At 38.4% G+C, this 26,133-nt stretch overlaps 3 protein-coding genes and 1 pseudogene across 3 annotated transcripts; 2 read left to right on the top strand and 2 right to left on the bottom strand.

Annotated features, from left to right (window-relative positions):
* Positions 1–7,316: 7,316 nt before the first annotated feature.
* Positions 7,317–8,567, bottom strand: LOC121747493 (annotated as a pseudogene).
* A 767-nt stretch (positions 8,568–9,334) lies between these two features.
* Positions 9,335–16,001, bottom strand: LOC121747104 (ABC transporter A family member 7-like). The gene is made up of 18 exons (XM_042141089.1): positions 15,924–16,001; positions 15,173–15,554; positions 14,979–15,061; positions 14,682–14,826; positions 14,437–14,556; positions 14,236–14,360; positions 13,464–13,622; positions 12,878–13,040; positions 12,660–12,785; positions 12,487–12,570; positions 11,589–11,944; positions 11,032–11,232; positions 10,760–10,869; positions 10,594–10,678; positions 10,228–10,356; positions 10,040–10,145; positions 9,866–9,954; positions 9,335–9,772 (listed from the first exon to the last, which is right to left on the bottom strand). The coding sequence occupies exons 1-18, from the start codon at positions 15,999–16,001 to the stop codon at positions 9,473–9,475; spliced, it is 2,841 nt and encodes a 946-aa protein (XP_041997023.1). The 3' UTR covers positions 9,335–9,472.
* Positions 16,002–17,921: 1,920 nt separating this feature from the next.
* Positions 17,922–23,437, top strand: LOC121746925 (ABC transporter A family member 2-like). The gene is made up of 16 exons (XM_042140885.1): positions 17,922–18,307; positions 18,760–18,991; positions 19,102–19,271; positions 19,362–19,547; positions 19,668–19,763; positions 19,849–20,049; positions 20,142–20,301; positions 20,394–20,620; positions 20,987–21,104; positions 21,194–21,270; positions 21,646–21,735; positions 21,889–22,032; positions 22,132–22,404; positions 22,485–22,565; positions 22,641–22,817; positions 22,887–23,437. The coding sequence occupies exons 1-16, from the start codon at positions 17,939–17,941 to the stop codon at positions 23,142–23,144; spliced, it is 2,859 nt and encodes a 952-aa protein (XP_041996819.1). The 5' UTR covers positions 17,922–17,938; the 3' UTR covers positions 23,145–23,437.
* Positions 23,438–23,871: 434 nt separating this feature from the next.
* LOC121748119 lies at positions 23,872–25,577 on the top strand. Its single transcript, XM_042142338.1, has 2 exons — positions 23,872–24,765; positions 25,023–25,577. The coding sequence occupies exons 1-2, from the start codon at positions 23,872–23,874 to the stop codon at positions 25,575–25,577; spliced, it is 1,449 nt and encodes a 482-aa protein (XP_041998272.1).
* Positions 25,578–26,133: the final 556 nt, after the last annotated feature.

Below are 26,133 nucleotides of genomic sequence, written 5' to 3'. Positions count from 1 at the left end.
TAGTGTGTCTAACACATCATAATTAGATTCTATAAAGTCCCGACTTATTATATTGTCACGTGGTATATTTAACCAATTGCAATTAAATTTTGTTGATGCGTATTGTATCTAACCAATTACAATCGGATTCTGTGATTATATTTGGATTGAAAATATGGAACACTAATTTTTTATTCATATAGCTCAGACATGTGTAGCAAAAGGCAATAAAAATAATTCCTTTTTAAGTTTACACACTCAGCGGCTTAGGCCATGTTTATCGGTTGGGAGTTGTCGACCTCCACATCATTTAGGAATAAAAAAAAAATTGAAACCCAAGGTCTCTCTCCCTCTTCGACCACGATCCCTTTGATTGATAAATATTTTATTTTAAATTAAATCATCTTTTATATATTATGTCCAAAAATTATAAAAACTATACCAAATTTTATAATTTTTCACCCTCTATAAATAGAGACCACATTTTGTTATAGTTTTGAATAAAAAAATATTATCTTTTCTACTCCCATAATCCTTCTTTGTTACAATTTCATGGAGTAATTTTTTAGCTTTCTTTGCTAGTTTTGCACTAATTATGTATTTTAAATTTCGTATTTTAATTATTGTAGTTTATATTTTTTATTTTTATAATTTTTATTTTGCTATTTATTTTGTTTTTATATAAATTTTATTGTTCAATAATAAATATTTTATATGTTAATATTATTATTACAAAATAATATAAAAATAATTATATATTGGTGTAGTTGAGTGGTCATTGATAACTCATGAAAAATGCGTGATTGAGTTGGATGAATATTAATGACATGGAAGACGATGTTGAGGAAATAGAAATTAATTAAATATTGAATAAGTGGATGGTTTTGGATGGAGTGGTTGTTGATAAACGTGGTCTTAGGAGTGAACGACTAGTTGGGGCCTGGGAGAGACTGGCGGCATTAATTGTGGCAACAGTGGGTTCGTGTGTGTGTCGCAGGAATCTTGGGTTGCAAACTCATCGCCCATCCGAGACGCGTTCCAGTGACACGTGGCAAACTCAAGGGCAGATTGTAGTTCGATTCATGCACTACAAAAAATTTGCTAATTAGCATTGGACATTTCTTCTACTAAATGTCTTAATTCCGTTGCTAAATCTGATTAACGGGAAAGTGTGAATTGTACTTTGAAAAAAGTTAATACATTAAATTAAATTACTATTACTTTTTTTTAGACGAGAAATCATTGTATAGTGAAAGTTATAGATCAAGTTATTTACAAGTTGTTTCCAAGTCTGCGAAATAATTAGCGAGCCTTACTCTAATTTCCGCCGAACTCAACTGCACGTTCGTGAGCGCCACAAAATTAGGACAATTAGTTACCATAATGAAATCCTAATCATGATTATTAATACTTTTTCTCTGTAATCAACAGCAGTAAATGTCGCCAAACATGAGGTCTTTCATATTCCACTAACTCTTTTCCACGCACTATTTTTAATATTTCTTAAAATCCACGTCGTCAAGGAATGAGACTCCTAATGACATCTATTACCAGAATTGCAAATCTCTTTCATTTTTCATTAATTCTGCTTAAATCACAATCTAAGAGCAAAATCCTCCCTCAACCGCCATGGATTTCTGCTATGCCGACGACTACTGCGCCGCTTCCGAAGGCGAAAATCTGGAAATATCCGAAACAAACCCTAGCATCAACAACGACAGCGACCAATTCTTCATCACGTTAGAAGTGGAGACGACTTCCCCCATCGAAGACGACGAAGAGCAGTTTGTGGGAGTGGAGAGCACGGAGAGCTTCACGTTCTGGGCGAAGTGCCCGAGGTTCAAGGAGGGGAACTTGAGCAGGGAGAGGATCTCGATGATGCTTTCGAGTGCGGGCGTGGCGCGGCACAAGCAAGGGGTCATGATCGACATCATCTCGGACCGGGCCGACCAGATCGCCAACGCGGCTCGATACAGGGCCGCGAGGGTGCTGCCGATGAAGGTTTCGATCAGCGTTGTTGCGTGTTCGTGCTATGAGGAGGAGGTTGAAGCGGTTTCATGAGAATTGTGCTTTTCGTTTTATTCATGTGATCCATGATGCTGCTATTTCTTTTGTGTTTTGAATTATATGCTAATAATACAATGATTTGGAATTGGAAATTCGGTTTAGGGCGTATATATTTTCCATCTTGAAATTTGCCATGATTTGATTCTTGATTTTGTGATATCGTGTTCTTAATTAGGGTAATTTCTTGTTAAAATATTACTACCATTTATATCGTCGAAAGCCCTTTAATTTGTGTATAGTTATGTTTCATTGTTTTTCCTCACATTTTTTCTTCAAGCTAAATACAACAAATCAAAGTGTGAATAATCATTTTAAAGGGGGAAAATGCCTCCCTTTCAAATTTTATACCATTTGTCTATAAAATAAGTGCATATGAAATTGGCAGAGAATAAGTAGGTATAATTGGAGAGTGAAAAAGAAAAGGAAAATATAGATAAAGTAAAGTAATATAGGATAAATTATCCATATTTGCTGGTATGGGATTAATTTTGGTGGACAAACTAAAATGGAAAGACGAGAACGTTTAAGAGAATACATAAACACATTTTGTTTTTAAATGACAAATTTATTTAACTTTCTTGAGGTATATCCTTCTCAATTTCTCAAAAGAGAGTTTGTCTAAGATTAAATTAGTTGTGAGAGCATCCACAACCGTAATCGTGCCCTTGCCAACGAGCACGGATGTGGGTCCGGCACCACTTTTTCTGTCTGCTCTTAGGCAAGAGCACAACAGCCACATCCGTGCTCTTCTGCAAGGACGAGCACAAGGGTCCTACCATTCCATTATTCAATTTAAATAAAAACATTTCCACAAAATTTAAATACATTAAAAATACCCGGAATAATATTACAAAATACATTAAAAATAAAAAAATTACATAATTAAACTCATAATCAATAAAAAATACATAATTCAACTCCTAAAATAAAAAAAATCACTACTCGTGGCCGAATTTCGCCCAAATGTGTTTGATTAGGTCTTCTTGTAGCTCAACGTGGGTTCGGGTATCGCGCATTGTGTGCCTTGTTTCGATCCTCTCACACACCGTCGTATGCACACTTCGGCGTGTGGGAGACCTCGCGCTTGAGCTTCCAGCTTCATCCTCGTCGTAAAAGCTAGCCGCCCTCGGTCCTTCGTCGGCTATAATCATGTTGTGTAAGATAATACACGTGTACATGATGTCGGTGATATTTTCCACGTACCATAGCCGAGACGGGGCCTTCACAATGTTTAATCGGGCTTGAAGAACCCCAAAGGCTCTTTCGACGTCTTTCCGCGCGGACTCTTGACGCTGCGCAAAAAGAACCCGTCTCGGGTCTTGCGGGTTGCTGAGCGTCTTCACAAAAGTCGACCACCTTGGGAAGATACCATCGGCGAGATAGTAACCCATGTGGTATACATTTCCGTTGGCGGTGAAGTCGATCGCCGGTGCTACACCATTCAACACATCATTGAAGAGGGGTGAAGGATAGAGCACGTTCAAGTCGTTGTTGGATCCGGCAACACCGAAATATGCATGGAAAATCCATAGGCGGTAGTCGGCGACCGCTTCAAGGATAAGTGTTGGGCCGCCACCTTTGTGGCCGCTTAAATGTTGTCCCCTCCTAGCAGTAGGGCAATTCTTCCACTTCCAATGCATGCAGTCAATGCTGCCAAGCATACTGGGAAAGCCATGGACTGTTTCGTGAAGACGAAGCAACCGTTGACAATCATCGGTGGTGGATGCCTGAAGGAATTCATCACCGAAAGCTGTACGAACGCCCTCGCAAAAAATTTTAAGACAAAGGATTCCAGTGGACTCACCGACATGCAAATACTCGTAGAAGAGGTCTGCCGTTTGCCCAGTGGCGAGTTGTCGGATGACACACGTACACTTCTGCAACGCCGAGAGACTTTGCCGACCGGCTGCATCTGGACCTGTTTGGAAGAATTCAACACGGACGGACAATGTGTTGAGAATACGCATAAACAAGCGCTTTGACATGCGAAAACGACGCCTAAAGTAATCTTCCAGAAACCGCGGCGGGTCGGCAAAATAGTCGGCAACGAGCCTTTCATGGGCTCCCTCCCGGTCACGATGGATGTAGCGGCGAGTTGATCTAGTTGGTTGATGAGGATGGGCGGGGGTATTCGCTGCGACATATGCTTCATAAGCGGCACGATATTGTTCGTAGTATTCTTGTTCTTCGCGCTCCGCTTCTACAATGAGATGGGTGAAATCCATTTGAGATTTTGAGTGAGAGATGAAGATGAAGATGTAGATATTAAGTTGTATGAAAAATATGAATGAGAGATGAATGAGAGATGATTTGATGTGAAAAATAAATGATGAATGTGTGTATTTATAGATGATTTTGGGGAAAAAAATAAAAAAATATAGAAAAACGGGCAAAAAACGGCCATTTTTTTGGGATTGGGAATTTTTTTTTATTTTTGGTATTATTTTAGATTTTTTTAAAAAATAAAAAAATTTGATTTTCCAACGGATATGTCGTTGGCCAATCACACGCTGCCACGTCGCCTGCTCGCTGACACGGACGTGCTCGATGCATCGAGCAACTCCGTGCCAGCGGCAAGAGCGCAGCGGCGGACAGCTCCTCCGCGCCGCTGGCACGGACGGACGGACGAGCACATGCTCTCCGTTGTGGATACTCTAAGGATGGAGGTACGATGGTTAATCATGAGATATAATACTGACATTGTGAAGATGAGTCAAGTTGTCACGAAATGAGTTTTTGAGAAAAAAAGACAACCGAACAAAAGATAAGACTAGACATGAATTCAGACACAAATTAACATTGACAAATCCAACTAGTTTCAATATAATAAGAAGCCCTTTTTATTTATGTATCATAGCATCAAAACAACACAAATCTGCAACATGACAGCATAATACTGATCTAACTAGCTGTAAGTCTATAAACCACATGTAAAATAAGGATGATTAACAGAATCAGGATATCCTCCAGTCTCCAACACTATATCTTCTATAAACAACCCCATTTTTCCCCACAGTATCACCCAAACATATTGCTAGTATAAATCTGCGTCTGCATCCCAATCTGATTAGTCCACACCTCCTCATCAAGCACGACAGCCGCCTCTCCTTCCCATGCACCCTGTCCAAGAAATAGTTGATATCATGTCCACCGGCCACCTCAACCAACCTTCACCCTATTGTGAGGCTGGAGGAAGTGGTGTCCCCTTGACAGAGGAGATCGTCTGTCATCCACGGGCATGATCTTAGAAGCGAGGTGGATCTCGTGAGACAGGATGTTGCCATTTGCATGGCCACCAAGATTCCAGTATGTGTGGGGGGCTTGATTGATTGGGGTACTTGGCTTTTTGAGTGGCTTGGCTTCCATCTTTATCGCGAGCTTATTTGATCCCACAAAGAGTTAAGTCACCATTACAGATACTGCACATGAAAAACCTGTTTCAACATATGATCAAATGTTAGCTTGGAAACTAGTAGTACATATTTATGTTATTTTCCTTATAAAAAAGCATATGAATGGGAGATATTTGTATGTGTTGGCAATTGAAACTAAAAATATAATATATAACTGTCTCACATCGGTGTCAAGAGAAAACTGAAACTAGTATATAAGTCTCATGGGCCCCTCCTCCTATCACCAATTGGTTTTAGGATGGAACCCATGGATTTCTATCATTGTTGAAAAGTAAAATGCGGAAAATAAAATACTATTGCAGAGAGTAAAAGACGGAGAGAACTTTAAAGACTACATTGTGAATGACTTGAATTCTATTCTCTCCATGGTTACACAACTATATATAGACTATAATTCTAGCTAAACATGGAAATTATATTCTAATTATACTAATATCCTTTTTATTTGATTTTCCATAATCTTCATTGATTTCCTTCTTTATTCTTGCCATATCTTCATCACTTGCCTTCTTGTTCTCCAATTAATTAATTTCCTTATTCCAACACTCCCCCTCAAGTTAAGTATCGAGTTTTTTCGACACTTAACTTACACGATCTTTAATTTGATAAATAATTTATACTCGTATTTAAGAGTTCTTCAATTTCCATTGACAGTTTATGCTCGTATCATAGAGCTTCTTCAATTCATCATTGATAGTTTATACTCGTATCAAAGAGTTATTTTTTCTTCATTGAAAGTTTAGACTCCTTTCAAGGAGCTCTTCATTCATCATTGAAAGTTTAAACTCGTTTCAAGGAGTTCTTCAATTTTTTGTTGACGGTTTTAACTCGTGTCAAAGAGCTAATCTAAACAGTTTTAACTCGTGTCAAGGAGCCAATCTAGACAGTTTTAACTCGTGTCAAGGAGCAAATTTAGACCGTTTTAACTCGTGTCCGGGAGCTTGTCTAAACAGTTTTTACTCATATTTAGGAGCTATCTTAGATAGTTTTAGCTCGTATCCAGGAGCCATCTTAGACAGTTTTGACTCTTGTCGAGGAGCTAATTCTGACAGTTTTGACTCTTGTCGAGGAGCTCATTTGGACAGTTTTGACTCGTGTCGAGGAGCTAATTCTGACAGTTTTGACTCGTGTCGAGGAGCTAATCTAGACAGTTTTTGCTCGTATCTAGGAGCCAATCTTAAGACCATTCTCGGTCCATTCCAGCTCAAACTATGAGCTCATTATTTTCATTTCATTTTTCCTTCTCTAAAAGTGAAGACCTGAAACCATCAGTCTCCTTTATGTTTCTTCATGGGTTTTTCCTCGGTGACACACTCTCAAACCATACCATCTCCACCGAGTTATTGCCGAACTTCGTGGTGAGAATACTTCTCTGACAATACTTTTGGTCGTCCATCCGAAGTCTGCTCATTTCTCGACGGTGAGAATTCTCCCGTCACTCCTTCAATCCAGTTTCTATTTCTTCAACATCCGACGTTTCGCTGCCATTGTGCGTCCCCCATCTCTGTGTGGCGACACTATCTTCTCCCATTTAGTTTAAGAAGGCCTCATCTTCTCTTATTGGCTTTGGCTTTTTCCCGAGGCTGTTCCTTTAACATCGTCTTTTGGTAACAGGTTCTCAACGTCCTCTAGACGCCATCCCATTCCCGTCAACTCTTCACAGCGTCTGTGTGGCGGCGACATTAGCTCTAGCTATCTTCTCTTCTCTGGCATAGGCGCTACTCCAATCATCTCGAATAATTATCCGGTTGGGGCTAACCTCTCTCCCTCGGCCGGATAATTCTCCGGCTGCTTTGTCTTCCCGGGTTGTCTTGCTACCAATCTTTCCTGGCTCCACCGACATGTGGGTGGCGCCTTTGCAGCTTACTCGCTCTCTCATTATAGGTCATGTTTGGCCTTCACGACCATTATAGATTTGGAGAGGAGTTGGGGGCATCTCATCCTTTGAGTGTTTAGGAGGCCTCAGCTTCTCTTCTTGTGCAGCCTTCTTCATGTAGTACTCCATCATTGCTATATGATCTGAGTCAGATGGGGCACTTGATTCACCATATCTTCCAATTGTTTGTGATGATCCATAGGATGCTCCTTTGTGACATGTGGTTTCATATAATGCTGAAGGTGGAATTTGATACTTAGAATGCTGATGTTGTGATCTTTGGGCACTAGGCCTACTGGCCACTTGATTGGGAGGTGCATTACCACTTTCTGATGTAAGTGAATCTTTGGTTTGGGACAATGCCTTTTCCTCTTCACTGAGTGTATATTCATAGTACTTGTAATCTGGACAACTTTCATCGAACAAGAATTTGAAGGGGGTATCTCAGGGATTTTTCTGCTTAGTTACATGCTCAAATTGCCTTCCATTCTTGGCCACAAAACTTGCAAGCTTGTTTGCAACTTTCCTTACTGTAGAATCACTTGGGGAAGGTGGTACAACATCAATTTGTTTAGATGACAGTTCAGAAATATCATGCTGGCTCAACTTCTGCCGCTTCATTGGCGCATCATCTGAGAAATTTCCAGCATCGTTATCATCTTCATATTCCTCAAACTTAACAGGGGGTGTAGACTCGATCTCTTCCATGACTGCTCCTCTGCAGCCTTCTTGTCCGTCCGTGGCGGTTCCTCCACCGACTCATAGGTGTATGTAAACTTCGGCCACTTAGTCTTCAGCTTGGCCACCATGACTCCAAGATTGCTTTCTCGGAGCTTCTCCTGTCGTCAACCGCCTCGACAACCCCTTCTTCATGGTGACAGCCTCTCCCCATGTGACGGATTCCAAGTCAGAAGCCGGCAACAGGCTGTTTCCGGGAGATTTGAGATAAACAAGCGGAATCACATCACGCGCTTGGCAGCCTTGGGCGGCCGGCGGCGCGTCTTGCCGCTGTTGCCGAAGGCGCCGCAGAGTCAGCAAGCGGAAACCCTAGGGGACGGCGGCTCGAGCGGCGGCGGAGCTCTCCCCCGGTTGACGCGTCCGCCGCTGGATCGGCTCCTCTCGATTGCGATTCTGCCGCTTACAGCGGAATTCTCGGCGGCGTATGCTGCGGCTGATTTGTCGCCCGACTTGAGGTTTTGAGATCTCTTGTTTTCGTATTCTTCCTTTTGTTGGTAGGCTGGCTTGTTCAGCTCTCAGAAAGGAATTTGTCGTCCCATAGGAGTCCCAAGGATCCTTGTCTACTGAATGATACTGCTGATCTCTGCAACCCTGCCATCTTGAATTCATGTCTCTCTCTCTGTGTATATATACACCTCGACGGAGGCTGGGGTTTTGAGGAAGGATTTTGATTTTTGGGGGAAATTATTTTTTAGTTGAATCGGAGAACGCTAGGTTTTTGGCTTGTTTTGGGAAAGGGACGATGATGAAGGCTTGTTTAGGGTTTTTTGGATTTTTTTTTATAGAGACAGTGATCGATCTCTATGATCGAACCTGCTCTGATACCATGTTGAAAAGTAAAATGCGGAAAATAAAATACTATTGCAGAGAGTAAAAGACGGAGAGAACTTTAAAGACTACATTGTGAATGACTTGAATTCTATTCTCTCCATGGTTACACAACTATATATAGACTGTAATTCTAGCTAAAAATGGAAATTATATTCTAATTATACTAATATCCTTTTTATTTGATTTTCCATAATCTTCATTGATTTCCTTCTTTATTCTTGCCATATCTTCATCACTTGCCTTCTTATTCTCCAATTAATTAATTTCCTTATTCCAACAGTATGTTTTGGACACTTTTCTTAAACACATGAAACAAATTCAAACATACGGTACCATTAAACTATCAAAAATATTCCAAAGCTACCCATTCAAATATAAAAATTTGGATCTTATTTAGCAACAAATTCACTTTTCGTGTCTAAACCTGAATATAAACTATTTACTTGTAGAAGAGTATTTGTAAACTACGTATAGAAATACATGTGATAAAAATCCAATAGAAAGTCCACAGTATGCCTAAAAATCGAATATTTTACATTGAAGCATCTGTTGGAGTAGCAATCTGCTATTATGAGAGAGTGTTGAATGTTTGAGCCCCTCTTGCAACCTTGATAAAGACATCCTCTAATGTTGTATCCGCGAGGCCCCATGCTTGAACTGTGAACCTACTCTTCGCCTTCTCCACTGCCTCAAACACATCTGCTATTCTTATCTCTTGCTTTGGCAACTCAAACTTTTGTGTCCCTGAGATCTGGTATATCTTGATAGCGTTTGGGGATAGGTTTCGTACTAGGTTCTCCACTTCCTGCTCATGTTCGGGGGATGTTGTCATCGTGAACACATACGATCCTCCATATCTAGCCTTGAGCTGCAGTTGGAAGATAAGATACATGAATATGTGAGTTTTGGATATGTAAACGCTAACTTATGATTACATGCCCCGTGAGTAGTAATACTTTACCTCTTTAGGGTTTCCTACACATTGCAGGCTTCCATCCACGAAAATTCCAAGACGATCACATAAATGCTCCGCCTCTTCCATCGAATGGGCTGAAATATTAAAAAGGTGTAAACTGATGTCTATAAGGAAAGTGGTTCATGGGGTCGGCGGCACAAGAGAGAGCAAAGCAATTACTAGTGAGAATTATAGCTCTGTTTTGTTTGGCTCGCTTGACTACGTTCCACAACATGTTTCGTGAAGCAGGATCAAGCCCGGTACTTGGTTCATCCATGTACACTACCTGTCGGAGAGTTTTAGAACAATTAGCCACCAAAGTTGATGTCATAACATAACTCGAAACGTAGGCGAGGATCCAGTTGTACTTTTGGATCTCCAATAAGTGAAATGGCAACGCTTAGCCTCCTCTTCATGCCACCACTATATTTGCGTGCTTGCTTGTCTGCCACCCCACCATGAAATAAGTTCACACTCTTTAAAGACTCTTCCACAGCCTGTGTCAAAATATAGACGTACACGGTAAATAAATAACCCTACATTACGTTCATGCAAAGTCTCATTCATGTTCCATATACATCTCTGGTCACTTGAAGAAAATCATTTGATTTTTGTATGCCTGACACATCTTTGATCGACAATTACAAGTAACAGCCAAACAATTCAACACAGGAACTCTGTATTAGAGTTGATGTGGTTCCCTGTCATTTCTTGCAGGAAAATTATAGACTTACATGTAATAAGGAGTCCCCCTTGAGATTTTTAAGCCTTCCATAGAAAAGTAGATGCTCTCTTCCCGTTAAAGTTTCCCATAGTAAGCTGCAATCAGTTTTTTTTTCAATGAAGGATTCTGAAATTCAACCAAATATCCTATCCAAATGATAGCAAATCAATGCATACTCATGCTGGGGACAGACACCCATGCTAGTGTATATTCTGTTCATATCAATCGATATATCTTGTTCCTGAACATATGCACTTCCAGAAGTGGGCTTTATGAGCCCAATCATCTGCAGGACCAAAAACGTCAGTAGGCAATTGAGCTTCGATACTTCTGCATGGTTGATATAAGTAAAATACCTAAAAACTAATTAACTACGCATAATCATATGTTAAATTGTATGGCAAAACAAGAGTAGAATCTCTGATGGGCTGCAAGATTGTAAACTGACCATATTAATGAATGATGTTTTGCCTGCACCATTAGGACCGAGCATGCCAAAGCATTCCCCCTGTGACAAAGCAAGTGAGAGGCCTCTCACTGCAAATTTCTCTGGGTTTCCGTCCCTGCCTGGATATATCTTTTTGAGATTATGGCAGATGATTGCATGAGTTTTACTTGATTCAAGTAGCAATTTTTCAACTCTCTCCCTCTGACGTAAATCAACAAAGCGAAACAGTGAAATTCGATGATAGAGATTCAGCAGCCAAAATAACAAATAGAGAAACTGAGCATACGAATCCCTTTAAAACCAAATCTTGATTAGCATAAAATCATGGTGTAATACAGATCTTATAAAATGCCATTTCTTGTCCAAGGTATTCACTATTCACTAACCATACTTACCTTACTGAAGAAAAATAACTTTACACATGGAAAACCACAAATATAATTCGGAACTTAGTTAGACAAAATAACTTTATACATGGAGTATTTGAATATCAGAATCCTTATAGCAGTAAGTAGCACTTCTAGAGTTATACTCTACAAGGGCTAATATCAGTTTACCTCTTGCTCAACATCCTGTTTATCAATCTGAATGAAAACTTTAGATCGTTGCCATTGCAGGCTAGATTTACGAAAGGATGACGAGATGTTCTTTTGGTGCCTCCGCAAGAAAAACAGGGGACCTCTTCCCGATGACACAACTTGATCTACATAATATGCAACACCAACAACAATTAACCATTCCAATGCAATAATAATCATGACCTCTCTCATCCCGTTTTTTCCATCACTTAAATCATTCCATCGCATTCCATCAGTTCCCATGGAATTCCCAGCAAAAGAATATTGCGCAAACTCATACAATCCACGATAAAGGGCGAATCCTGGATATAGTTCCATAGCTATTATTCCAGCTTCTGCAATATATAGGAAGATGGTTGCTCTTCTTATAAGATAATACAAATGTTAGAAACAATACCCCAGTGCTGAAAATGAAGAAGTCGAATGATTTAAAATTTACTAAGTTTATTGTACAGTCCAGTTCATAATTCAAAAAACAAACTTTCTGCCTAATTTCTAGAGATATACTTACTTAGTACAAGTCATTATAACCTTCCCTTTCTGAATTTCAATTCAGACAGCATCAATATGATTCTTAAATATTAAAGAAGGGAAGTGGGCCTTTAAAAGTCTTCATAATGACAAACAAATTCAGTTCTATGTAATTTGAATAAATAACTATACTAAATATAGTAAACTGTAAAGCATGGAATGCCAGATATTGGCTTCCTCCAATTCCTTTTCAAGATAGCATATTCTAGGACAGCAATTTACCGATACTACGAAAAGAAAATATTCAGAATATGCCAAAATTAGATATCAGACAAAATTGGCTAAAATATATCCTAAATGATATCTACAAAAATTCCCAGACAAGATGGTTAATATGTTTGCTTACTTGGAAATGAAGAATCTTCAAGAAAGTAATGGAAGAGATAGCCACCCAAGAACCCAGTTCCAAATAACATCATATAGCCCACAACTGACAATTATAGGTTATAGAATGTTTGAATTAATACGTAGCATACAAAACAAATAATGACTAAAATGGTGCTCATTTGGTGGTCGAACCTGTAGCAGTCTTCATGTTTGAGAATAAACCAGCTACAAGAAAAGCTAGAGACACTTGCAAGTTTATGTAGAGGAAATAAAATACAAACTGAATGCTGTAATCATTTAGTGTGAAGAATTTTAAACCTGCAAGTCAAATATTCCAGTAATTAAACAACTTCTATATAATTGATAAAGGATAAAAGAATCGCAGATAGCTCAGCTCTTGAAATAACTACCTATGCCTGATCCAAATACCACAAAGCATATCATGTAGATTGAAGATATTGCAAGAAAATATGCATAAGATATCATCCAGTAAGGTCCATCACCAAGTCCATGCATCTTCATCATAATTCTCAGTCTGAGTTGTTTCTCGTAAACTAGTGATGTCAGCATAACCTGAAAATACAGACACATGTATGAGTTATAGTTGGCAACATTGGTGCTAAACAAGTTGCCTGTGTGTATAAAAAGGCTGAGCCTCTGTAAATTTAAAAAATCAAAATAAGTTCATAAATCATAAGTAATAGACCTACAGAAAAAGACAAAGGGAAGTTTGGGAGTCCTAAGTCCTAAATTAAACTGTAAAATCAAACGAGCTGAATGAAATGCACATGTAAATATTCTGAAACCCATAAGAAGAACTATTGTGGTCTGTAAGTTTGACTATGGATTATTTCTCTGTATAATAAATAAGCCACATACATTCCCTATGCTAATATCTATCTTTAATTTAGTAATTACAAAACTTACCTAAGATTCAAACCCAAAAATACAGTTCATGATCAATTCAACATTTAGGAAATGACTTTGATAACTTACAGGGAACAGCTGAACAATAACCCAAATAAAAAAGACTGGCCCAAGGAGATTGGCAAAATCCATCTTGCGTTTTGTTTCAGGTTTCGGCATTTCTTTTACAAACTCAAAAAGCACTTTCGTAGCTGGTCCTAGTAGAAACTGGAGATATGCATTTGATGCCTGCATGGGCATATACAAAAGTAGCATGATGGATCTAGTATTTCATTAAAAGAAAAACTTGATCCATAATATATCACATTGTTGACAAACAATAAAGTTTCACAAAAAGATAACTGTCAGGCACACATCAACCAAATAATGCATCTGCAAAGATAAAAGCGAATTTCATACCGATGCACAAAAACGATTCACACGACATTCCATACAGAGCAAGCAAGTCTTAGTGGTTATATTTCAAGAGAAATAATACTTATATATTGTTGGCAATTGAAACTAAAAAATACACATAACTATCCCACATCGGTGTCAAGAGAAAACTGAAACTAGTATATAAAACTCATGGGCCACTCCTATCACCAATTGGTTTTATGATGGAACTCATGGATTTCTCTCATGGCCGCGGAAATATTTGAGCTAAATCTTCTTTTCCTATGGTCTTTCCTAAATCTAAATGTTAATGGAAATATATTCCACCCCTTCCCAGCTTCCCCCACTCTTCTCCACCAAACAGAAAAAAGATTTTTGGATTACAGAAATGAAGAACCTTTGTCATGTTTGTGATGCAGAACCTATCATTAGTAACTAAAAGCTTGAGAACGGAGGATTTAGATACCAGATTTACTGAACGAGCCACCCGTGTCAAAGCAAGAGGTTGACTGGCTGTATCATTCTTGTATGTAGAATTGTACCATATAGTAACATTTAACAGATTCTCATTTGAATTGAGAAAATCATAGGCTGCAAAAGTGGGAATGAACTTGGTAATTCACATAAAGTGATGAATTTACAGCACAGTGTTGCAATTTTGACAGACCTGCTACAATCTCATTAATTTGTCGCTCCGGGTTCCCTTTACGATAACCCTTGTAAAGCTCATCATTTATCTCTGAAGAACTGTTTCTCCATAAATGCAAGCTTTGAACGCAACGTACATCTGAGTTTGATACACAATTTCATAGTTGTATCATGAAAAGTAAGTGAAACTACCATATACACATAATGTTTATTGTTTGACAAATCAAATAAACATTATTGAAGAATTTTACTGATAAAAGCTACCTTGCTGTATTGTAGCAGAACTTAATTTTAAAGGAATAGAGGATTGAGAGTTGGATGCACATTGAGGTTGAAGAAAATCAATAGGAGTGTTAGAAAAAAACGCTGCATCTAGAAAATTGGTATTCTCAGGACTTCTTCCCGAACCCTGATACACCACACTTTCATGTGTAAGTTGTCAAGATATATTACTAAAGCATTTGCAGTCTTAACAATGAAGATCTACCCACATTCCTATAAAAAAAAAGAACTGAAACTTAATGTAGAAATTTGACAAATACAAAAACAAATAGAACTAACCAAGGCAGCATCAGCAAGGCTGTATAGTATATTGGAGAAATTTATAGTCAATGGTGTTGTTGAGAACATGTTTCCAGCCACACCTATCAAGTCACGAGAGGATTTTTCAGATTTCCCACATGCTCTTGACAAACACAACAAACTAGATACTTTTTTACATATCATGGAATAAATTAGATGAAGAGACGACTTACTCTGTGCAAATGTTTGGTTCTTCCCTGTAATAAGCATAGTTGCCGGACATGAACCTGTTCTCTTGCATGAATCATTAGGTAAGTCTTGATATGAGTTAAAATCAGTTCTCACAGCACGAAATTTTTCCTCTGGTATCTGTAATAATGGAGGCCATTCTGGTGGATGTGGAATAGGACAGCTGAACCCTTGGTCCAAAGTCGAGTATTCTATCCCACATTTTGTTCCGCATTGACCATTCCCGTCAGTATCAACGCAAGTGCAACCACACCTGTTTGAGGGCTTGTCTAACTCATTGTCCACCAAATTTTGGACGAGAACAAGCAACAAACAGAGGAATAATGGGGATAAAGCTAGTTGAAGGTTTGTTATCATATTTCGTTTCTGCAAAGGGAAAGCGTGGGATATATCAAAATTCGAATCCACGACAAAATCAGTCCCAAAATTTTGAACCTTGAACTAGTGAGACTAATAACTACTATCAAATAAACTTATTTGAAATCGAGTATCAAACATCAAGGTCCTACCTACAATCGAGTCACACCATGCATCAAATGGGGAAAAGTCGACTAAATCTAACCTCAAACAACTCACATTCAATCAAAACAGACAGCTGAACCCACAGTGCAATGACTGAATCATCGATTGCGTTTAAATAATAAACCTAATAGAAGTAAGCAGAAGAGCAGAAATGCTATTTAAAAAGAAATCCAAAATTTGATGCAGAACCATTTAACTATGTGAAAAACTCGCCTGAAAAGTCAAATTCTTCCTCAGCAACGCATTGGCCTGGGTCCAAAAACTCGACGGCGCATTCGCAGAATCCGCCATTTTTGTCGAAACTTCAGCTGGTGCAATGGAATTATTTCTCATTTTCCCTACGAGTTATTGAAAGTGAGAACTTATAAACTGACATTCCAACGGAATATATGAACAGAGTCGGAATTGACATAACTACCCTTTCACGCAATTGAATTTCGCGGAATTTATATGGATTCTAATGACTATAAAGCCCCTCACCCGAAAAATTGTTAAAAGAAAAGAATTTTGGGCAGGTTTAAAAGCACTTGTTATGTCAAAAAATTGTTTGAGTAGACTAAACAAATTTCAATAAACACAAGTATGTGAGTTTTAACTTTTAAATGTGTACTATTGGATATGGTTTACATCTTCAATTTGCAAATTATGTGGCTAAATTATACGCGAGGAATAGTACTCAGTCATAACCTAATTTTACGATTACCCAATTGAAATTTAATTTCTTTTAAGTAAAGAAGGATTATTATTTTCAAGATATTCTTGATTTCCTGGTTAATATTTTAATAATAATCCACGCTACTCTGAAAATAAAATATTAAGTCAAAAGTTGGAAAATAAGTAGTTAAACTAAGAAGATGTTACTCATCATGACCTATAATTATTAAGGGCAGATAAAATATAGGTTTTGTCAACTGGACAACAGAATTTCTTCTATGATTTCACATACTGCATTTATATATAAATTATATATATGTAATCTCATACCAAATTAAAAAAGTATTAGAAAATCCATAGTACTATTATTATTTTGCAATATCCCGTGAACTGTGCTAATTAGCTGTCCTAATTATGCTATTATAAAGATTCGTTATCAGTATCCAATTCCAACGCATACTAGCAAATAAGTAGACCATAAATAATTGTATTCAACTACAAAATACTCCTCAATCCAATAAAAATAGGTATTAGTGCGTGCAACACATATTTTAATAACAAAAAAAAATTGTATATTATGAACAAACATAACCTATTTTGGTGAATAGGGAGAATATAATAGATCTCATAATTTGTCAGACAGATATTAATGTAATCAATTAAAGATTTAATAATTTTTAATTGGTAATAAATTATTATGTTGAGATATCAACTATCAAGCACGCACGATTACTTTGATTTGGAAGTTAAGCCGTTATGTTTTTGTATGAATAAACAATACTCCACTATTAATCTGTGTGAAAGCAATGCGAGATGTGTTGGAGGCAAGGCAACGATATTTATTTTATTACAATTTGTTTAATGCTTATATTATTCTGAATAAGTGCAGAAAAATGATCACAACTTAAGAAAGGATGATGAAGAACATAACTACAAACATGAAGTTGAGAGAGAGACAAAACTTTAGTTTACAAAAATGATTTACGATCAATGAATACACTCATCCGTTTTCTAAAAATGGAAATCTTTTTATTTTTTCTATTTTCTAAAATTATAGAAACATTTTATTTTATGAAATTTCTTTCTTTTTATAAGGTAGGATGCATTTTCTACTTGATACACTTTTTTCTTCTACCTCATTTATTTTAACAATTTTTTATTAAAACATGTGTAATTTCAAATAAGTCCAAACTTTTTTAATAAGCCAAAAAATCTATGCAGAGCTCAAGGCACTAAAATTGTAAGTTAGTCATTGCAAAATATATTTACAGAGGTCAAAGTTCAAGATAGACATACTTTTGTAGATGTAATTTATAATACAAAGCTCAATATATAGGCATTCTCTTGTTAGCTTATTAATCCAGGGGTAAAACAGTAATGTACCATATTCCCTGCGCCATTTCGCCTGTCCGTTTGTTTCATCAATCAGCAATTCAGCATATAAAATCCAGGGGTAAAACAGTCAATACAGCAATATTCGCCGCGCCTTTTATCTGTATCATGATTTTCATATGTCAGCATATAAAGTTTTAAGTCCAAAATCAACCACTGCAAAACCAGAAAAACCTCCATAGATGGAGCTACAGAGAGGATCTCGACTGCTGTGGCAGCAATACAAAGCTCTGCTCTTCAAAAACCTCCTGCTCTCATGGCGGAACAAGCGCTCCACTTTCCTCCAGCTCTTCTCATCGCTTTTCTTCATCGCTCTCCTTTTCTTCATCCAGGAAGCCATTGAGGCGCGTTACGCCTCCTCCTCCTCGTTCAGAAACAATGCCGATCCTGAGGCACTGGTGGCGCCACCTATTCCTCCGTGCGAAGACAAGTACTACTCTAGGCTGCCGTGCTTTGACTTTGTGTGGAGTGGGAATGACAGTGCGAGGATTCGAGAAATTGTGCGGAGGATTAGGGCGAATAACCCAGGCAGGCCTATTCCTGAAAACAAGGTCTATTTTGAGCTCTTTTTTTTGCTTTTGTGTTTTAATGTTTGGCTAATTTATGTTTAGGTTTCTCAATTCATCCGATTAGTATGTCGTTTTGAATTAGTTTGATCATTTTGATTGGTTTCACTGTTTGATTACGCTATTTAGGTTTTATAGAAATTCATTTTGAGTATTGCTTATTGTGCAGTCTTGTGGATTTGTGATATCATAGAATCCAGAGTAGGATGAATTGTTTGTGTTTTTTCTAATTCAATTTCACTTTTGTTAGTTACGTATCTCAATCCAAACTCTATCAGTCCATATGGTTAATGATGAGATACTATGATACCAGTTCTGATATTTGAATTATGCTGCATAATAGTAGTAATATTAAGTTTGTAATTTTAGAGTTTTTCACACTTGAAGAGTGTGATGCTGCAATGAGAAGTAAAGGACTATATATCATGCTCGAGCAGGTTAGAGACTTCAGAACACCAGATGAAACAGACGATTGGCTAGCCAGTAATCCGATGCAGAGCGCTGGTGCTCTACATTTCAGAGACAGAAATGCTACTGTGATTAGCTACGGGATACAGACTAATTCTACTCCACTTGCTAAGCGAGGGAATTTTGAAGATCCAACGTTCAAATTTCAAATTCCTCTGCAAATTGCTGCAGAGCGAGAAATTGCAAGATCTCTAGTGGGAGGTATGACATCTACTACATTCATTCATCTCATTACATCGAATATGTACACTTGTTTCTAATCTGACCTTCACCTGAAGTGTATCTTCATTATCTGACTACATACATTTCAGATGCCAGCTTTAGTTGGGTTGTAAGTATAAAGGAATTCGCTCACCCCACACTTGAAATAACTTCTGCTATGCTGAGGGCAGGGCCGACCTTTTTCCTGGCCATTTCCATGTTTTCCTTTGTCTTCCAAATTAGTGCTTTGATAATGGAAAAGGAGCTCAAACTTCGCCAGGTATTCGTTTCAGCTAAAAAGAGCAATTGTATTATGAGCTTGGCAATTCTCGGTACTAATCCATGTTCTTTTGTGTTCTTTTCATAACAGACTATGACGATGATGGGTCTTTATGATACCGCATATTGGTTATCATGGTTCACATGGGAGGGAATACTAACCCTTATTTCATCCCTTCTAACAGTACTTTTTGGGATGATGTTCGGATTTGATTTCTTTTTGAACAACAGTTTCGCAGTTGTCTTCCTCTTGTTTTACCTTTTCCAATTGAGTATGGTAGGTTTGATCATCCCAACACGAAACTTCCTCAGTTCACATCTGTTTCCAAGTCTTGACTTGTGAAAAATGCACAAGGAGATTCTGAGTGATAGAATAATTTGTTGTTTTATTTCTCAGGTTGGTTTCGCCTTTATGCTGTCTGCCTTTATTGGCAAGTCATCTTCATCCACAACTGTGGGCTACTTCGTCTTTATCATTGGCCTCTTGACTCAGGTTTGTAACTTGGTCAGAAGTTCACTTGAAAATTACTGAAGGCGTTGTGATTACCCTGATAACAGAGATTTGGATTATTTTTCAGCTTGTCACAACGTTTGGATTTCCTTATAGTCGGGACTTCTCAAAGATCTACCAAACTGTGTGGTCATTCTTCCCACCAAATCTTTTTGCAGCAGGTTTGAATTTGCTTTCACATGCTTCTGAAACTCCTCAAGATCCCGGTGTCAGCTGGAAAGGGAGGTTGAGATGTACACCTGGTGATGAAGAATGTGTCATAACGATCGTATGTCAAACCTTCAGACTCTATCAACTCTGTACACTCTGGAATATGAGCCATTCGCTGACTTACTTCCTTAAATTTCTGTCTATTATCAGAATGGTATTTACATATGGCTTGTGTCAACTTCTTGTTTGTGGTTCATTCTGGCTATCTACTTGGACAATATATTTCCAAATGCATCTGGTGCAAGAAAATCTGCATTTTACTTTCTAGTTCCAGGGTACTGGACTGGGAAAGGTGGAAACAAATCCGAAGGTACTCTGTATATGTTTCTTCTGTTGGTTAACGAATTAACGTGTGTTTTTACTTGGTTGCTAAGGTTTCTGACATGCCTATTTCAATTTCAGAGGGAAGCGTTTGCAGTTGTGTGAGCTCAATTCCACATCTGGAAAACATTCATCCGGATGATGAGGATGTACAAGAAGAGGAAACCATAGTGAGACAGCAAGCTGCAGGTGCCAATGTCGACTCAAGCATTGCAGTTCAAATACGCGGTCTTGTGAAAACTTATGCTGGAGAAAGAAGTATTGGTTGCTGCAGGTGCAAGAGAACCTCTCCATACCATGCCCTCAAGGTAAAGTTAATCACATGAGATGTGCCTGTTAGAGTATTTTAATAGCCTTGCTGGAGAGGATTGCTTACAAATTCTACTGCAGTTGCTTTGTTACTGAATTTTAGCCAAGAAACGGAGCTTCATAGTCATGGTTTAATTCATACTGGGGCATAGAATGTGTACTGCACATCACTACCAAATTTCAGACACGTCACTAGTTTCCCTGAACAAAATAATTTGGTTCTATGATAATTTTCTGTTGATTGGATGAATTAGTTTATAAATGTGATTAAGCTTCACTAGTATATAGATAAAGTTTGTTTAGTTCTTAGTTTTTTTGTCTGGAAAAATGCATGCCGAATCAGATTGGGGATATCCTACCTGCAGGGCATATGGATGAACTTCCCTAAGGATCAGCTTTTTTGCCTTCTTGGACCTAATGGAGCTGGGAAAACGACTGCTATCAATTGTTTAACTGGGATTACACCAGTCACTAGTGGAGATGGTGAGGAGATTTTCTCTTGGCATTATTAAGTTTACTGGCCTCTATTTCGAATTATGACCGTAAACCTGTTCTCAAATTTATGTTCACAGCTTTAATTTATGGGAATTCTATACGAAACTCTACTGGGATGTCGACCATCCGGAGGATGATAGGAATCTGTCCTCAGGTTCTGCCCCTTAAACTTCTCATGCCATCTTTGAGTTATATAGTTATACTTTGGACTACTTGATAAAATGGAGGCTCACTTGGTATTATTTTTTGCGTCGTTAATCACCAATCTACTTTTGGACATTACAAACTGTTTTCTATTTGTTTGAATCTGAATTAAAAGTTTTGAAAGTAAAGATTTGCTACCATAGGCTCCAACGAATAATAAGCTTCAGTGGTTACAAAGTGTTGTAACTATTCAATGTGAGCTTAAATAAAGTGAAAATTCTATGATTAGATTCTTAAAAAGACTAGCTATTTCTAGCCTGACAAGAATACTTTTACTGTGTTATGTTGTAAAAGGAAACTAACTCTCCTTATGCTGATACTACAGTTTGATGTTCTGTGGGACGCACTATCAGGTCTAGAGCACCTTTACTTGTTTGCCAACATCAAAGGTCTGAATCCTGCTTCGATTGAATCGGTACGGACTCTCCAAACCCAAACTCATCTCTTAGTTTTATCAAATCTTATTTGGTTCCTGATATGTTAAGTTCATGGGGTAAGACTGAACAATACCAAATCACTATCTTGCTTCTATCTGAAAAACTAAACCAAGCATTTTGCCTTTTAACAGGATATTGAGAAATTATTAGGAGAAGTGAAACTTACTGAATCAGCTAAAGTCAGAGCTGGTAGCTATAGTGGGGGAATGAGACGCCGTCTTAGTGTTGCTATGGCCCTAATTGGTGAACCAAAGTTGCTTATTATGGATGAGCCGGTGTGTTGAGAATTTTTTTCCACTTCTTAAATCTGAACATACATATCCACATAAATTTCTCAAAGCTAATTTGATAAAAAGGTCATTTTGAACTGACAGACCACTGGGATGGATCCAATAACTAGGAGGCATGTCTGGGATGTCATCGAAGGGGCTAAGAGGGGACGTGCGATTATTCTAACAACTCATTCAATGGAAGAGGCGGATATCTTAGGTGATCGAATAGGAATTATGGCGAAAGGCAGGCTTCGCTGCATAGGGACTTCGATAAGGTTGAAGTCACGGTTTGGAACGGGGTTTATTGCCAATATAAGCTTTGTGGACGATGTTAGTAACTCCCAACATGTAGCTGTGAAAGAGTTGTTCAAATCTGTAAGAGTCTGACCCCAGCTATTTAAAAAGCTATACTGAGAGAGTATAAATTAATATAACTCTGTGATTTGTTATTGCAGCATTTGGATGTTACACCTAAAGAGGAGAGCAAGTCGTTCTTGACCTTCGTTATTCCCCACGAAAAGGAGAAGCTGTTGAAGGTACACAACAACTTATTTTCAATCTCACTGATCTTCTTAGCAACTGGTGCTCAAAATTGTTGTCCCAATATCCAGAGCTTCTTCACTGAGCTCCAGGAGAAAGAGAAGGAATTGGGCATAGCTGACATCCAACTCGGGCTAACAACTCTAGAAGAAGTATTTCTGAATAAAGCAAAACAGGTGGAGATGGAAAGTGCTGCGACTGAGGGCACCTTTGCCACTCTCATGCTGAACTCCGGGACGTCTCTTCAAGTATGCTACTGCACACATCTTATACACAAAATGTGAAGAGTTAATGATGTGGTCCTTGAAAACATGCAGGTTCCGATAGGAGCAAGGTTTATTGGTATTCCAGGAACAGAATCAGCAGAAAATGGTAGGGGTGTAATGGTGCAAGTGTACTGGCAGCAAGATGAATCTGGATCATTATGCATCTCTGGTTGCTCTGAGGAGATGCCTATACCGTCTCGTGTGCAGCTCCAATCTGTTTCATCTGCTTCTCGCACGAATGCTTCTGGAAGACCGAAGCAAATTCATGGAATGGTGATTGATCCTTCACAGATTACAGACTCAGATTAGTTACTGTTTGTTATGATCTGTTAGCAAATTTATGTACATAGACACTAACGGACTCAGGGGGCGGTCGCCCCCTCATGGCCGTTCTGAGAGTCTAAAATGTCCCCTTGAGTTGAATTGAAAATAACATAATCGCTCCCTCCCTCTAGTATAGAAATATACTCCCTCCGTCCCACATTTAGAGTAACAATTAGTTATGGCACGAGTTTTAAGAAATTAGTAGAGTGTGTATTTAATGAAGTGAGAAGGTAGAGTGTGTAATAAATGAAGTGAGTAGGTGGAAAGTGAGATAGGTTGACTTTTTTTAGTTAAAAATTGTTTCTTCTTTCACTTTATTTAATTTTGGTTGTTTAAATAAGTTAGACTTATTATTTTTAATTTTACACCTTGGTTACTCTATTTCCTTTACATAAAATTAAGATAGGACAAAATTAAATTTTAAACTAAAATTTGAACAAGGAGCAATCACTTAATTTTCAGCCATCACATCAACACAAATTTGAAGAGGGAATTCATTCCATTTTCATTTACTCAAACCTCCAAATTAAGGAGGGAAAAATAATTTACAATCCCATGGAGGGAAAAATCCAAAATCAAAATAAAGGTAATCTACCTCTATAAATACATTCACTCCACATTTACACCAACAATTGCCAATTCCACCTACCTACACACCAACCAAAAGGTATTTATATGTAAATTCCCCTCAGAGCAATTTCATCATAGGGGAATGGAAATGGATCAAGATATGGAGCAACAGATGGAGCAACAGATGGAGCAGGAGAATATTCAGGATGCAGAACTGGAGCCAGGGCCGAGACAAGGCCTGAAGTTGAGCAGCCAAATGAAGAACCATATTGTACAGTTCCTACAACAGCAATGCCAAGCTGGAGCACTGCCACATGGTTCATTTCAAGAGGCAGCCAATAGATTCAAAGTGCACAGAATTACAGTGAGCCGATTATGGGGGATAGCCAAGCAGCAAATGTCAGATGGGCAACCTGTTATCATGAGGGGCAGAGCATCAGGATATAAAAAGAAAACAGGTACAGTACATTTTGATGATGAAAAGTTCAAACAATTGTCTTTTCTTGAGAGATCTTGCTATAGAAAGCTTGCATGTAAAATGGGTGTTAGCAAGACAACAGTTGGTAGATGGGCAAAGAGTCACCTGATAAGGCCACATACAAATGCCATAAAACCAGCACTCACTGAAGCAAACAAAATCAGTAGAATGAGATGGTGTCTTACTCATATTCAGCCAGCTTTGGATGAAGGAAAGCTTCTTTATCATGCTATGCACAATACAGTTCATATTGATGAGAAATGGTTTTACATGACAAAAGCTTCAGACAGATACTACCTGTTGCCGGATGAGGATGAGCCTTACAGGTCTTGCAAGTCAAAAAGATTTATCACAAAGGTGATGTTCATGTGTGCTGTAAGTAGGCCACAGTTTGGCACAGATGGTCAGACCATCTTTGATGGTAAAATAGGCATATTCCCATTCACAGAACAAGTTCCAGCCAAAAGGAAGTCCAAGAATAGGCCAAGAGGGACATTAGAGACTAAACCTATACCATCAGTTAACAAGGAAGCAATGAGAGAATGTCTCTTGAATCAGGTATGGATATTTTTATCCCCTCACCTGCCTATTAGACATTGATAATGTCATCATTTAGCATTTTTTACATTGATTCATTCATCAAAGGCTGCAATTTTGCAAATCAGATCCAACAAACCAATAAAAGGCTGCATTTTTTGCAAATCAGAGCCTCCAAACCTTCAAAGGGGTGGCTAGGTTCACAAAAACACAACCTATCAGACATTGATACTGTCATCATTTAGGATTTTTTACATTGATTCATTCATAATGCACAGATTATTCCAGCAATCAAGGCAAAGTGGCCAGCCAATGCAAGCAAGGATATCTATATCCAACAAGATAATGCCAAACCTCACCTAAGATCTTTTGACTCACAATTTGATGAGCTTGCAAGTTCAGATGGATTTAAGTTCCATCTAATCAGCCAACCAGCTAACTCCCCAGACACCAATGTATTGGACCTATGCTTTTTTAGGGCCATTCAATCACTACAAGATGATAAAGTAGCAACCAACATAGATGAATTACTGGGTAATGTCTGGAGTTCTTTTGAGGAACTCACACCACAAACTCTGAACAATGTTTTTTTAACATTGCAAAGCTGCCTCAGTAAGATCCTTGAAGTGCATGGAGGCAACAACTACAAAATACCCCACTTGAACAAGGAAAGGCTGAGAAGAACAGTGGGGCTTCCTACATCCCTAGAAGTTGGGGAGAATTTGGTCAAAGAGAGCTTGGAGTATCTGCTACTACCTCAGAAGGCTGCAATTTTGCAAATCAGACCCAACAAACCAATCAAAGGCTGCAATTTTGCAAATCAGAGCCTCTAAACCTTCAAAGGGGTGGCTAGGTTCACAAAAACACAACCAATCCAGTCAATAAACAGATAATCAAATGTTATTCATCACAAAAACTTCATCATATGACATCAAACAAGATCAATTCATGCCAAAACAGCCTCCAAACCAAGCAAAGGGGTGGCTCAGAATTGAGAAAATACCCACAGTTTAGATGAGATCTTTCATGCCAGGCAACAAAATAAGTAGCATAGCTTTCTCATTCTCGGTGTACTCCACCTTTGATGAAGAAGCTGGTTGAGGTCCAGATTCGTCACAGGAGAGGGACGGTTCAGACCCGTCGAAGCCCTCAGCCGGCGGTTGGCGTTCAGACCCGTCAAAGCCGTCAGACGGTGGCTGGATTTCAGATCCGTCGAAGAAACAAGCCGGTGGGGGAAGCTCAGATTCATGGACGACCTCAGACCCATCAACGCCCGCAAACCATCTCCGATGTCCAGATCGGTGGTAACAATCGACCACACGGTCGATTTCCCACCGTTCAATCACTTCCGGTGGTGTATCAGGGACTATTAGGGTTTCACACTCCGAC

Source organism: Salvia splendens, chromosome 9 (assembly GCF_004379255.2).
Source record: "Salvia splendens isolate huo1 chromosome 9, SspV2, whole genome shotgun sequence".
NCBI classification, from domain to species: Eukaryota; Viridiplantae; Streptophyta; class Magnoliopsida; order Lamiales; family Lamiaceae; genus Salvia; species Salvia splendens.
This window is presented reverse-complemented; position numbering and strand designations above follow the sequence as displayed.